Source organism: Cotesia glomerata, linkage group LG10 (assembly GCF_020080835.1).
Source record: "Cotesia glomerata isolate CgM1 linkage group LG10, MPM_Cglom_v2.3, whole genome shotgun sequence".
Classification (NCBI taxonomy): domain Eukaryota; kingdom Metazoa; phylum Arthropoda; class Insecta; order Hymenoptera; family Braconidae; genus Cotesia; species Cotesia glomerata.
In genome coordinates, this window is record NC_058167.1 from 4,499,726 (window position 1) to 4,515,308 (window position 15,583).

Consider the following 15,583-nt stretch of genomic DNA (forward strand, 5'->3'; position numbering starts at 1 on the left):
GTTTCAGTAACAGCTTGGAATTTTTAACTTTCCTCTATGAATTACTTTAAAAAAGTTATAGACGGCGTTCAGGCAACTGAACAACGCTCTCCAGTACAGCTTAGGAAGAAAAATGTTTTTATGAAATTCACCGTAAACCAGAAATTTCATAACGCAATAGCAAAGAAACTATAACTATTTAAGGAAAATAAAAACAGTCAATAACTAAATCTCAAAATAACCAGAGACCGGATAGCTTTTCATAAACCAAGGGAAATCAAACGAAGTACTGCCCAAAGATTTTTTCAAGGTCCAAAAGAAGGGAATTTAGACGCCAGCACAATTTTCTTGAGAATATAAGACGACAAGGGCAAAATTTTGCAATGTTTTTTCGTAATATTTCCCAAATTAATTAACTGATTCTTATACGGTTTGCAAAATTTCATATCATCATCTTAGAGTTGATTGTTGAGTATGGGACCAAATTAGTTCAAATAATTGGAAAAAAAAACTTTAGTCAAACACCTTATTTATTGATTTCTTTCGAAATAGTTAGTAACCTTCCCTATTTGAAAGATTTCGAAATTCTTCATAGACATTTTTTTTTTATTGCGTAGCGATATTCTAGACAATAGTTAGATGGATTGAAACAGAATAAAAGAACTATACGAAATTTTCTTTATTTTTCATTCAATTCATATTTTCTCTCTTAATTAAATTTGTTTTAATTCAACTTCTTTTTTTAGCATGCAAAAAAAATTTAAAACATTATTTGGAGAAAAGTTAGAAGTTGTTCGAACGCATCAACAACAAGAGAATTTGAAATTCATGGCTCATTTCAAGAAAAAGTTCGTCATTCACCAAGGAAAACGAAATCAATTAAAAGTGCAGTCATCTAATCGAGTGGAATTTTTTCATCTTAGAAGTAATGGCAGTGCTTTATGTACTCGATTAATCCAAGTTGAACCTGACGCCAGCTTATTGAATTCAGCTTTTTGGTAATTCTAAAACCTGTTTATCTACTTATATCATGTAAATAGTGAAAGAGTATAATCCATGCTACAGTCCGTCATCTTATACATAAGCTCTCGTAATGATTTAATACATCCCGCTTGATCCGTATACTTCTCACACAATCGATGATGAAGAAATAATCTGGAAAATGGTAACCTCTGCTGCATCATCACTAAAACTTCTCACTGTTGTCCAGCGCGAAACACTAAAAGAATTTACCAATTACTGAATTTGGGAACTCTTCACGTAGGAACAAATTATTTTTATTCGAATAAAAAAGAGTTGAAATTTGTATTACTATATATATTTTTGAGCGTTTCGAGTTTGATGACAATAGGAAGTCTTAGGGGTGGTTTAGGGAGTTTATCACTTACAAGGGAAGGATACGACCTTGGGGAAACCGATTTTGATAATCTTTGACGTAGTGGTAGTACACTATGTGAGTATACTACCTCTGAAATACTAAAGTGCAATACTCAAAAATGGCTGAGAAAAACGCACTCAAAGTTTACCCAGCACTATAATATATTAATAGGTAAATAATTGATACATTAAATTATTCTTTAATAAAAAATTTTTCAATTTTAAACTTCATTTCTATAAATTATCTGCGGTGGTACAAACAAATAATAAGTCGAAAATTAAATGGAAAATTATACATTTTTTTAATTAATTAAAGCAATATTTTATAATTACGTATTATAAGATATTATTACATGATCCTGAGTGATACTTATGATAAAAACATTCAAAACAAAAAGTTTTTCTACACCAAGAACAACAAATAAATGCTGCTTTTTTACAATAACACGGTATTTTTAAACGGTCTAATGAGAAACACCCATCATTGACATTAGTAAAAAAATTTCTTGTGTCACAAAGCCCGCTGGCGAACCAGGCATATTCCATCATGTCTCGAAATATTGGCGCTGACAATTGGTGATGAATAATCGAATGAATTTTTATTCAATCCTCTCGGGAATGAATTTCATAATTCTTGTCTAGAAGTTCAGCGGTACTTTGCAATCGTTTGATAAAATTTTTCACTTGTCTATAGAAATAGACATCACATGGTTGAACTAACGGAGTACATTTTGGAGGTATAACTTTAAATGTGCATGTAGGCATTTTTTTATCATCCTGAAATATTTCATCATATAATTCTGGCTTCACTTGTCCTGTCCACGAGTCAATAATTAAAAGAAATTTATTTTTTTGAACATATAGCATTAAACATTTCTCTAGAAAATTTTTATAGAGAGTAGTTGTCAGTTTTCCTGATTTTGATGATGTGACAATAACATTTTTGTATTTTTTTAAATATTCTTCTACGCTTTTCTTTATTCTTGGCCCAAAATCACCTGTAGGCTCTTGCAAACAAATAAAAACATGTGGTAGTAATTTTCCAGATAATGTTATGCTATATTGTGCAGTATATGAGTGTGACACCTTGGTCATGTCTTGTACTTTTGCAAACACTGTTTTGCTTCCTTTTTCCGTCAGTGTCCTATTAAACATTGATTGGTATTGACATCCTGAAAATATGAATTTTAAAAAATCTAATGATTAACTTCGATTAAATTTAATAATGGAATAAAAATTAATTAGTTTACCGTTAGAAAATTTATATACCTGTTTGATCTGTATTAATAACGAAGTCACTATCGAAGTTAGATATCAATTGTTTTGTTTGAATGCGAAACATTTCTGCAGAGGCGATAATTTCTGGCATGGTGTGAACTTCTTTGTCTGTTACAAATTTTGTAATTTTGCGTTGACGAATGTTGTGTCTTTGTTTAAATTTTTTTACCCATGGGTCGGACGCTGTAAATTGAAGATTAAGAAACTGGCTGGCTGCAGCTAAAGCCCATTGCTACAAATTTCGTGTAGTCACTTGTTGATAATTTTGTCTTGCCTCGACGAAGCGGTCATACGTCCAAGAATCAATCACATGATATTTATCAAATTTAGTTCCACCATGTTCAACATCTTTTTCCCATACTTTCAAATGATCCATTCTCTTCAAATGACTACATCCATTTTTTTGTAATGTCTCTAGTTTCCATGAAGGGTGAGCTTTTGCTATGTTTAAAACTTTAATTTTATATTCAAGAGGAATATAATCCATCATTTTTTGTTTTTTTTATTCATCTGGAACATAGTCATCAACTGAATTATCTTCTACTGCTTCAAAATTTCCGTCTGGGCATTCTTCTTGAGCATGAATCAATTCTTGATCGCTTACGAACTTCTTTTTATTTAACATATCTAACGTATTATCATATAATTCTCTACCAATCAACATAGCATCTTCAGATAGAGTGTCAGAAGATGTTTTTGCAATTAAATCACTTTCAAGCAGTAAAAAGTAGTACACTACTCCATCTTTTAGCCGTTGCTTCGATAAATCACTATGTAAGGATGTATCAGGAGTGTTTTCATCTCCATGAGAAGAACTGGCTTCGCTTGATGACATTTTATAAATTATAAAACAATTTTTAAAGTAAATTTCACTGCACAAATACGTCTGTTCGTGTCGAAATTCAGAAACTAACTGCTATAGTCAAGCTTCTGAAAAAGTGGTGGGACTAACATAGGTTCAAGGACAACAACATGACTATTCTTCCGGTGGGCCAACAGAGCTCGAATCGATGTACAGTTTACAATAACTCGAGGACAAGAATTATTGTACCCTCATACCATATTCGACCCTTCTTATTGTCTGGCGCAGGTATATATTTTTCAGTTAAACTCATAATGAATATGAGAGTTATAAGAATTATTCATGAATTACAAATATCTCATGATATACACCGTAGATAATTTATAGAAATGAAGTTGAAAATAAAAAAATATTTTATTAAAGAATAATTTAATGTATCAATTATATACCTATTAATATATTATAGTGCTGAGTAAACTTTGAGTGCGTTTTTCTCAGCCATTTTTGAGTATTGCACTTTAGTATTTCAGAGGTAGTATACCCACATGGTGTACTATCACTGCGTCAAAGATTATCCAAATCCGTTTCCCCAAGATCGTATCCTCCCCTTGTTAGTAAAGTTTCTTGAAGTTTTTACTGAGAGTCTTCGAACCAAAGCGGCCTTCTCTACAGAAAATATAATTAGGAAAACTGTTGACCCTAAAGGCCATCCCTGCAACTTCCCGCTACCTCCATATCTAAGTGCTCAACAATTCACTTATTTTTTAAGCTCTTAGAGCTCAAAAATGTAATTTTTGTATAATTTTGAGCTCTCCGAGCTCAAATAGATCGCTGTTCGGTGCTTTTGAGCTCTCCGAGCTCACACACACATATACGGACATCATCGCGGAAACATTCGGGGAAGCTTTCTAAGACCTTAAAATGTCAACATCCGTTGAAAACTCGATTTTCTAAAAACGTGGTACAACCAATAACTTTCGAAAATTTCTAATTTTCTTAGCGGGAAGTTGAAAATTATTTTATACGAATTGTTCGGGAGCAACTACTTTCAATTTACATGATGTGTTATGAAACACTTCGATAATTGTAATCTCCTTAGTTTTTTTGTTAAAAATCTTGTATGTTTCATTTTATTAGTAACTAATATTATTTGTATAATTTATTTTCAGTTATATTCTTAATGTTCCATTCACTAATGATGATAAAACTGGAATAGTTTACGTATGGATTGGATCGAAATCGGATCCTGAAGAAGCTCATTTAATTGAAGAAATAGCTCGAGAAATGTTCAAAAACGTAGATTATCATTCAGAAATTTTTTTTCTTCCATCACTTTGAAATTTAAAATATTGAACAATATTTTTTCTCTCTATGTATAGCCCTGGATAAGTTTTCAAGTCTTAAATGAAGGTGAAGAACCAGACAACTTTTTTTGGGTTGCTTTAGGAGGCAAAAAATCTTATGATACTGACGATGATTACATGTGTTATACCCGGCTATTCCGGTGCTCTAATGAAAAAGGATATTTTATGATTAGTGAAAAATGTTCAGATTTTTGTCAGGTCAGTAATTATGGATAGAATAGTCACTGAATTCACAAGTAAATGTAATTTTAAGAATATTGATATGAATTTATTTTTGATTAAAGGATGATTTAGCTGACGATGATATTATGATACTGGACAATGGTGAACAAGTTTTTCTATGGTTGGGTGCCCATTGCTCGGAAGTAGAAATAAAACTAGCTTATAAATCTGCTCAGGTAAATTTGACTTGTTTTGTTTTTTTTTTTTTTTTTTTTTATAGTTTCCCGCTAAGAAAATTGACAATTTTCTAAAATTGGGAAGTTATTAGTTTCACCTCGATTTTCGACAATCGAGTTTTCATTAGATCCTCACGTTTTGAGGTCCTTGAAAGTGATCTCGATCATTTTCCCGAGGATATCACTATGTTCACGCGTACTGTATGCGCGCGTGTGTGTGTGTGTGTGTGTGTGTGTGTGTGTATGTGTGTAACCCTCTCACAACTTTTTGAACGTGGTTAGCGCCATTCAAAAGGGCTTGACCGAACTTAAATTTTCAGTACAATTTGGACCGATTCGCACCGGTAAATTCTAAAAAATCTCAAAAAAACTACGAGAAAAAATTTTTTCAAATGTGGTTTTTTTGGAATAACTTTTAATCGGCTTTATCGATTGACTCTAAAAACGTCAGTCGTCGTTGGGCAGATCAAAATTGGTTGATTCATTCGTGAAATACATTGACGAAAATAATCGAAAAAAGAAATTTTTTCTAATTACTCTGAAATTTTTTATTATGTAGCTTTAACATTTCTTCTCGGATCGTTTAGTAATCAAGAAATAATCTTTTTTTGCTTAAAAAACTGCATCGATTACTGCAAACCGCATCGGAATTGGTGGATTCGTTTGAGTATTTTAATTTTTTAAAATCCCAAAAAAGTGTTTTTTTACACATCTTCAAAATTTTATGTTAAATCGTTTGGTAGGTAATAAATAATTTTTTTGTGCTCCGATTCAATCGGAAAAATCGCAATAAAAAATTTTCAAAATAGCATGTTTTCAACAACCACTAGATTTTCGAGCTCGAAAAAGTAGAGAAGCTGTGTTTTTGAACTCGACGAGCTCAAAACTTTGGAATAAATAACTGACTGAGCATTTTGAACTCGTACAAAGCGGGAAGTTCCAGGGATGGCTTGCAGGATCAATCGTTTTCCAGTTTTTTTTATCACAATAATAAATCGTTTTTGAATCAATAATTCAGAATAGTATTAATATGTACAAATTCTTATAATATCAAGATATAGCTAGACTGGAAGAACAGTAAGATTTCGGAAACTTTATTCTTTGATAATGTTGGTTCTTCGCTAATTTCTACGAAAAAATGGTGAAGAGCTCGTCTGCTGTCGAGTATTCTTAAATTTTCATTTTTAACTTCCCGCTAAGAAAATCGAAGATTTTCAAAAATCGGGAAGTTATTGTTTTCACCCCGTTTTGCAAAAATCGAGTTTTCATCAGATCTCGACGTTTGAAGGTCATAGGAAGCTTCCCTGACTATCCCCGCGAGGTTGTCAGGGTGTCTGTATGTATGTGTGTGTGAGTGTGTGTTTTTTTTTTTTTTTTTTTTTTTTTCTTTAGGGGGGGGAATCCTTTTTACGGATTCCAGGCGTAGCTGTTTGGCCTGGATATGTGGCGACTCGACGCAGCGTCATACTAAAACTCGACGCTGACGCCCCTACCCACTAAACCCTAAAACCCCTTTCTCTTCTATCCTCTGATCCCCCATGGTACCGCCGTAAGGCATTTCTTCGCGGGGGGAGGAATTAGCTGCCGCTCTTCCTTCTGGTGGCTAAGATGTTATTTCTTCCTTCTAGATTCTGTCTTTCGCTCTTTTCCTCTCAATGGATCGCAACTCGGTAAGCACTTTTGTAGCAAAAGTGCTTGTGGCGTTCCAGGCAGCTTCTGATGACAGCATTGCTGCTACTATTGTCTCTGGTTGGATTTTCCTCTTCAGGATATTCTCCAGCTCATCTCGCTGTGGGTAAAAACGTGGGCACTCAAAGAAAACGTGCTCTGCATCTTCATTGACTCCTGAGCAGGACGGGCACTCCGGGGAATCATCATGCTTGAAGCGGTGGAGATACGCCCGGAAACAGCCGTGTCCTGATAACATCTGTGTAAGATAATAGTTGACCTCACCGTGACTTCGGTTTAGCCAAACGTTGATCCTTGGTATGAGACGATGCGTCCACCTACCCTTCACTGTGGCATCCCACTGTAGTTGCCATCGACTTATGCTCTTCTGCCGTTCTTCTGTTCTAAGCTCCTCAGCGCTTAGTGTGGTTGACTTCTTTCGTTGATAAAGGATCCGTCTTTCCTCAGCTAAGACTCTGAGAGGCAAAGTTCCGGAAATGACACACACTGCTTCCATAGATATTGTGCGGAAGGCACTTGCTACTTTTAAGGCACTCAGACGGTAGACTGGTCCAGCCTTTCTCCATGATTCTTGCTTTTCTAGTGCGTCCGCCCAGATAGATATTCCGTAAGTGAGCACTGATGTGACTACAGATGATAGTAGTAGTCTTCTGCTCTGCTTTGGGCCTCCGACGTTTGGCATCAGTCGTGCTAAGCTAGCTACCACTGCTGATGCTTTTGCACTCACGTGTTCGACTTGCTGCTTAAAGTTGAGTCGGGCATCAAGCATCACTCCCAGATATCGGATATATGGTTGTGATGTGATTTCTTGTTCTCCGACTTTCAGTTTTATGGTCTCTATCACTTTTCTGCTGGTAATAAGCACAGCCTCAGTCTTCTGTTTAGCCAGTTGTAGATTCATTGAATCCATCCACCGGTTAACTTTCTCAAAGGTGATACCGAACATGTGGTTTATCTCATCTAGGTGTTTCGCAACGATTACGACAGCTACATCGTTTGCATATGCAACAAGCTTGACACTTCTTGGAAGAGTCAGTCTCAGCAGGCCATCATACATGACATTCCACAGAAGTGGACCCAGAACAGAACCCTGGGGTACACCTCCGGTAATACCGTACTCTTTTGGACCATTTTTCGTGTCGTATCTCAGGATTCTGTCCGTGAAGTAGCTAGCCACTATCCTACGTAGGTATGCTGGTACGTTTTTCTCTTCCAAGGCTTGCATAATACAGTCCCAGTTGGCGGAGTTGAAGGCATTTTTGATGTCCAGAGTGGCCACCAGGCAGTACTTCTTCGCTCCACCCTTCCATCTGATCCCTTCGATTGCCTCCTTGGCCGTTGCAACAACCAAGTTGATTGCGTCCAGGGTTGATCGTCCTTTCCGAAAACCATACTGGTTATCTGCCAGGAGTGGATCGACAACTGCTTCTATTCTTTGGTGGATTATACGCTCAAGTATCTTACCTGCCGTGTCTAACATACAAAGTGGTCGATAAGATGACGGTTCTTCTGGTGGCTTTTTCCCTTTTGGAAGTAGTACTAGTCGTTGCTGCTTCCACTTCCGAGGGAAAATCCCTTCCTTGAGGCATGTGTCGTAGACGTCCAGGAACAATGATGGCACTGCTTTTATAGTTGTTTTTAAAGCAATATTGGGGACCCCGTCCAATCCCGGCGCTTTATTGTTCCCTACACGATTACAAGCCTCCATCAGTTCTCCCTCCGTGACAGATGGAATGTCATCCATTTCATTCTGCGCTAATAGGTAGTTAAAATTGCTTTATTCGGGGAACAACGCGTTTACGATCTTCTGTAGGAGTTGAAGACACGTGGGTGATGGCATTAGCTTGTTTTTAAGATGGGTCATGACCACCTTATACGGCCTACCCCACAGATCTCTGTCCACCTCGTTGATGAGCTCCTTCCAGCATTTTCTTTTGCTATCTTTGATGGCTTTGTTCAGGGATCGACGGGCTTTTTTGTACTCTGCGACCAGCTCCACAGAGTTAGGTCATCGGTAGCCACGCTGAGATATTCTTCTCTTCTGATGACACTCTTTACGAAGGGCGCTGATGTGGTCGTTCCACCAGTGAACGGAAGGTTTTGTGTTTATGCCACGTCTACGAGACATACTGGCGTCACACGCCTGGGTCACTCTTTTCATCAGGTCTTTGGTCTTCTCTTCTGCGCAGCCCGCGATAATCTGGTCACTCTTGAGAGCTACTAACAATGCCCTTGGGTCAAGAGTTTTTACCTTCCAACCAATGGTGTTAAGTTGCTTTTTAGGTCTTCTCGGGCTCTGGGCGTTTAATATTTCCCAGAGAATCGCGTTGTGGTCGCTGGCTGTGTAGGTATCCATCACCTTCCAGTTGATATTACCTGTGGTGAGGCTGCCACTGACGAAAGTGAGATCTACAATAGAACTTGTGTCTCCTTTGGTGTAGGTTGGTGTGTCACCATTGTTGAGCAGTACTACATCTAATGTAGAAAATGCTTCTAGTAATTCCTTTCCTTGCGCGTTTGTATTCTTGCTACCCCAGTCTACTGCCCAGGCGTTGAAGTCCCCAGCTATTGCCACTGGGTGGTAATGCTTCGCGTCCTCGGTAAGTCGATCCAGAAATGCGGTGAATTCGACAGTAGAGAGGCTAGGTGGTGCGTAACAGCTATAGAAGCGGATGTCCTCTACTGATACTGCTACAAAGCCGGCATTGCTGTTGTCGACTGCATTTTGGAAAGGGAGCTTGCCACATGACCAGATGACAGCTTTGGATGTGCTGTCAGATTCCCAGGGTTGGGTACTCAAGTGTTTATATGGCTCTGCTATCAGTACCAAGTCAAAATCTAGTTCTCGCACGGATTGCATGAGCAGGTCATGCGCTGCCTCACAATGGTTGAGATTGAGCTGCAGTATCCTCATGCTTGTTTGTTTGTCAACTTCTGGAGTGCATCCTGAAATAACGGGCACTTATGGGTACCGGCATGGTGGGCAACATTCTTTGCACTTTCAATCTCAGCACATAATGCACATTTGGCGGGATTTTTACAATCAGCAATCTTGTGCCCTTCTTGTCCGCACCTGATGCAAAGCTTCGACCGGTCCACCTTGGTTTTGCAGTGGGATCCATGATGTCCGAAATGCCAGCATTTAAAGCATTGAATAGGTCTCTTCGTTGTTCTTATTCGGCAATTAACCCAACCAATCCGGATTTTGCTACTTCCATCCAGTAGTTTCTGTGCTGTTGCTGCTGGTAGAATTACTGTGGCAATTTGAGTACCTCTATAGGCCTTACGGATCTTGATTGCCTCTAGTGGTATCTCACAGCCATCTCTAGCTTCCTCCTGTAGGGCACCCTGGATGTGATCCTTAGTTGTGTCATCATCGACGTCTCGGATCTCAATTACCTCCTGTGCCACCAGAAGGAAGAGCAGTAGCTAGTTCCTCTCCTCACGAAGTAATGCCTGACGGTGGTTCCCATGAGGGATTAGAGGAAAGAAGAAAAGGGGTTTAGGGTTTAGTGAGTAGGGGCGTTAGCGTCGAGTTTTAGTATGACGTTGCGTCGAGTCTTTACATACCCAGGCAAAACAGCTATGCCTGGAATCCGCAAAAATGATTCCCCCCTCTGAAAAAAAAAAAAAAAACATACTTAAAATTCAAAATTCAAAACTCAAAATAACTCAATAAAATCCTTAAATGACTCGACCTCTATATTTTTCAAAAACTTTACTCTAAAAATGACTCTAATTTTAAAAATCTCAACTGTAACTGTAACTCTCTAACCTCACACTAAAACTAGCTCTTCGTTACTTGGCATCTACACTCAGACTATATTCACAAAACTATAATTTTTAATCCTCACAATTATTTTCTATAAAATTTTGGCCTTGAAATATCAACTTAGAATCACAAAAATCCGTTGGCGCTGGTGACGTTCACTTTAAATAGACCCCGGTTGATAAAATAACGTCACAATATTTACTGATAGATACATACATACATACATACATACATATATGCATACATGCAAGCATGCATACAGACAGACAGACAGACACGGTGCCATCACTGCGGGAATAGTCAGGGAATCAATAAATTCCTGATTTTTTTCAAAATCATATATTTCTATCGCCAGCAGTTAAAAATCGTTATTGATTTCAGTCTACATCAATAATCTAGTACTTGTCACTGAATTAAGAAAACTTTTTTTTATTCTTTCAGGTTTACATTCAACACTTACGGGTAACGCAGCCAGAAAAACCCCGAAAATTGTTTTTAACTGCTAAAGGAAAAGAATCTCGTCGCTTTACAAAGTGCTTTCACGGTTGGAGTTCATATAAAAAATCGCTGCTGTAACAAAAATTGAAATTCGGATGGATCTTTATGTCGCCCAATATTGTCATCCTCGTTTTTTAGAACAGTATCTTCAATATATAACCGTACACATTAAATAATCATATAAAAGTGTCATGATTATTATAGTGATTCATTTGAGAACACAACAATTATTTCTACCGACCCAACATATGTCTATTTTCAAATGTCTAATAAGTTGACAGTTTCAAAAAATCAATGTTTTATAGAATAAATTAAGTATGTATTACTAATGAATTTTATGGATTTATTGTAAAATGAGTAGAAAAAAACTTTAGATGTGTCAAGGGACACCCGAATGAAACGAAGTTCCTTTCGATTAATTAGTGAAGAAATTGTAATAAAATTTTATTTTATTTAGAAAGACGAAACGAAAATAATATAACTGGCTTGATTTCTATAAGAGAGAGAGAGATTGATTGATTGATTGATTGATTGATAATTTATTAATGCCAAGGCACAGGCCAAATGGCAATTTTAGATACAAAAAATATTTACAACTTAAGTTCTAATATCTGTACATGTAAGTACATAATACATAATTAAATTTAAATTCTATCTTCTAATTTAATATTGCAACTGAGCAAGATTTTAAACAAAATTCGAGACTGATTCAAGTGACATCTCTACATAATAACTTTTACTTAACCTGTAGGTTCTTTAATAATTTATTTAAATTTATCAATTGTCTAAATTTAACAAATAATCGAAAACTTTATTCTTAAACACTTCACTGCTGCTCGAGTTCACAATTTCAACAGGTAGTTCTTTCCACAGGCGAATCACAGTGACCAGAAACGAATGCTCCATATAGGTAGTAAAAAATTGAGCTAATTTGAAAAAAGAATGTTTTTTAGCTGCTAACCTATTAGATCCTAATACCAGTGTCTTCTGTGAATAGTTCTCTTAAGTACTTGGGTTTTTCAACTTGAAGTAACTTGTAAAAATAACAACTCATATAGTACATTCGACGATACTTCACAGATAGCCATCCCAGCTCTCGCCTATAAGGTGTAATATGTTCATCTTTCTTGGGATTGAAGATGAATCTTATTGAGGAATTTATTGCACGTTGAAGTTTTAAATTATTGTCAGAAGTTGAGTCTGTTAATACAACAATACAATAATCAATAATAGGCAAGATCGTTGCTGATACTAATAATTTTCTAATTGGATTAGGGAAGATGTTTTTCCGACCTTTAAGACTATGTAGTGCTGAATTCACTTTACTGACTATCTGAGTAACATGATAATTCCAGGATAAGTTTCTACTTAAATGGATACCCAGACACTTAGTAGAGTTGACGTAAGGTATTGTGGTACCATTTACTATTACCGGTGGTAAAATCATGCCCTCAAGTTGTTTCAATTTGGTGTTTGAACCCAGGATCATAGCTTTGGTCTTGGATGTGTTTATCTCCAATCCATGATCTCTAGCCCAGTTCGCAACTGATTGTGCATCGATATTAACTCGCCAGACAGCTTCGTTCAACTGATATAAAAAGAAGTGAAAGAATATGTATTTATCATCAGCGAACAATCCGTGTCTGCAGTATATTAGCCGATGAGCAACAGCGTTTATTACTATTAGAAATAGGATTGGACCCAAAACAGAACCTTGAGGAACACCAGATGACGTTTTCAGAAGTTGAATTGGAGTTCCAAGATCATTCAATAATGACTGCGACCGATCCGACAGGTAAGAGAAAAACCAGAAAATCGTTTCTATTGAGAATCCAAGTTCAAATAAAGCAGTGAGAATATCTTCGGGATCAATGTAATCAAATGCTTTGCTCAGATCAAATAGAACTAGTATAGTTAATTTACTCTTGTCCATAGCCTCCCTAATATCATCGGTAAGTCTCAACAATGCAGTCTGTGTACTGTGATGTTTCCTGAATCCAGACTGATAGAGATCGAACAACTCATTTTCCTCCAAGTATGATGTTATCTGATTAGCAATAATTCTTTCGAAAACTTTAGCTAGATGAGACAAATTTGCAACACGTCGAGTGTCTGACGGAGATCTGGGTGATGGAATTTTATTGAGAGGAATTACGTAGATGATCTTCCAAATATCAGGGAAGATACCACAATCGAAAGATCTATTAAATAAGTCTGTAAGAAAGAGCGAAATTTGCGGACTATTATCTCTCAGCCATCTCAGGTCAAGACCATCAGGGTTTTTACCTTTTGATTTGGATAATGTAAGGTGCAATACCTTGGTGACATCAACTATTTCAATCTTGGTCCAATGAAATGAGCAGTCAACCTTCTTTTTATGATCTATAGATGAATTATCAATGAAATTTGTACCACATGGTCGATGCTTTCTAACTGTATTTGCATAATACTCATTTAAATCACAAGCATCAAAGAAATTAAGCGGTGATGAGAAATTTGATTTGATTAATCCAAGGTATTTGAGATCTTTTTTGAGGTATTAGATCTTTTTCGAGGTATTAGATCTTTTTTGAGATTAAAGATAAATCTGATAGAGCAATTAATCGCACATTGTAGCTTTAAATTGTTATCAGAAGTTGAGTCTACCAATACGACGGAACAATAGTCAACGAGTGGTAGGATGGTTGCTGATACTAGTAATTTTCTTATAGGAGTTGAAAAGATGTTTTTCCTAACTTTGAGACAGTGCAGAGCTGAGTTCACTTTACTAACTGTCTGAGTGACGTGGTAGTTCCATGACAGATTTCTACTTAGCTGAATACCTAAGCACTTGGTATAGTTAACGTAGGGTATTATGACACCATTTACTACTATTGGTGGCAGATCCAACTCCTCAAGCTTTTTCAACTTACTATTAGAGCCCAAGATCATAGCCTTTGTTTTAGTTAAGTTGATTTCTAATCCATGGTCTCTTGCCCAGTCAGCGACTGATTGAGCATCTGAGTTGACCCTCCAGACAACATTATGTAACTGATAGAAAAAGAAGTGAGAATATATATATTTCTCATCAGCAAACAGTCTATGCTTGCAATATCCCTGATTAAACAGAATGATTTGAAATGATTAAAAAATTTTTAATAATTTCAAATCAATTTTAATCGTTAGAAAATTATTGAAAATGATTCAAAATGATTAAAATTTTTTAATCATTTTAAATCATTTTCAATTATTAAAATATGATTCAAATGATAAAAAAATTATTAATCATTTCAAATCATTTCTAATCATTAAAATTTTAATTCATAAAGTATTTTGTGATGAAACAATATTATGAATTTTTAATTTTAATTCAAAAGTTTTAAATCATTACGGTTACAGAAATTTCATGATAAGAAATGATTCGGCATGATTAAAAATTCTTGATCCTAATTGAATTATTTTAAATCAAAAAAGGCCATTCGGCAGCCGAAATGGAAGTAGATTTCATGATGAATAATAAAAATACTACTAGGGTTACATACGAAAAAAAAAAAAAAATAAATTTCTGTCTGATTAAACAACAATGACGTCAAAACGAATGCAAAAGTAAAATTTCATTAAATCTGTCTGAGAAAGTAGGTGATTTTTGGCCTAGACTGATAATGAGGTGCACAAATTAAAGCTTATTTAATAAGCTTTCAGATACCATTTATAGAATTTTGATAAGATATCGCGTTCAATTGTAATTGCACGAAAATACGGTAAAAGTGAAAATTTTTGCGATTTTTGAAAATTTTTGAATTGCTATTATTCCTAAACTATTTAATTTGGAGAAATAAATAAGTAGACAAATTGAAGCTTATTAAATAAGCTTTCAAATGCAATTTACAGAAATCCGATAGGATGTCGCGTTCCATTGTTATTGCACGGAAATACGGTAAAAGTGAAAATTTTTTTCGATTTTTAAAAATTTCTAATTGCTCTCATTTCTAAACTAATCGACAGATTTGGCTTATCTTAGAACTTAACCTCGGAAATCGTCCTAAGAATAAGTATGTTACGTTTTATTGAGATCCGTATAGAATTACGAGAGTTAGAGAAGAGACAATGCCGATTATATCGTGTATATATATATATATATATATATATACATATACATATATATATATATATATATATATATATATATATATATATATATATATATATAAATATAAATACATACATATATAAACTTTTAAACCATATGCATTTTCTGAATCCGCTTGACGAGCTGAGTCGAAATATAGCAAAATTTTTCAAAAGTTCCGTCATGAGGACCAATGCAATAGTTAGATTTCTATGAAATCTACTAAAAACGACAAAAATTCACTGAATATTTCATCATGAAAATAATTCGATATGGATAAAAATTATTAATCTTAACGCAATAATTTTAAATCATTAC

General features: G+C 35.5%; 1 protein-coding gene across 2 annotated transcripts in view; it reads left to right on the top strand.

Annotated features, from left to right (window-relative positions):
- Positions 1-11,806, top strand: part of LOC123273460 (protein flightless-1-like) — an 80,588-nt gene extending 68,782 nt beyond the window's left edge. The window contains exons 4-8 of one of the 2 annotated variants that reach the window (XM_044740867.1): positions 726-977; positions 4,606-4,732; positions 4,816-4,998; positions 5,085-5,198; positions 11,101-11,806. In XM_044740867.1, the coding sequence (XP_044596802.1) occupies positions 726-977; positions 4,606-4,732; positions 4,816-4,998; positions 5,085-5,198; positions 11,101-11,235 (811 nt within the window). In that variant the 3' untranslated portion in view covers positions 11,236-11,806. The remainder of the gene's footprint in view (positions 1-725; positions 978-4,605; positions 4,733-4,815; positions 4,999-5,084; positions 5,199-11,100) is intronic. The other variant, XM_044740868.1, reaches the window with a different exon arrangement.
- Positions 11,807-15,583: the final 3,777 nt, after the last annotated feature.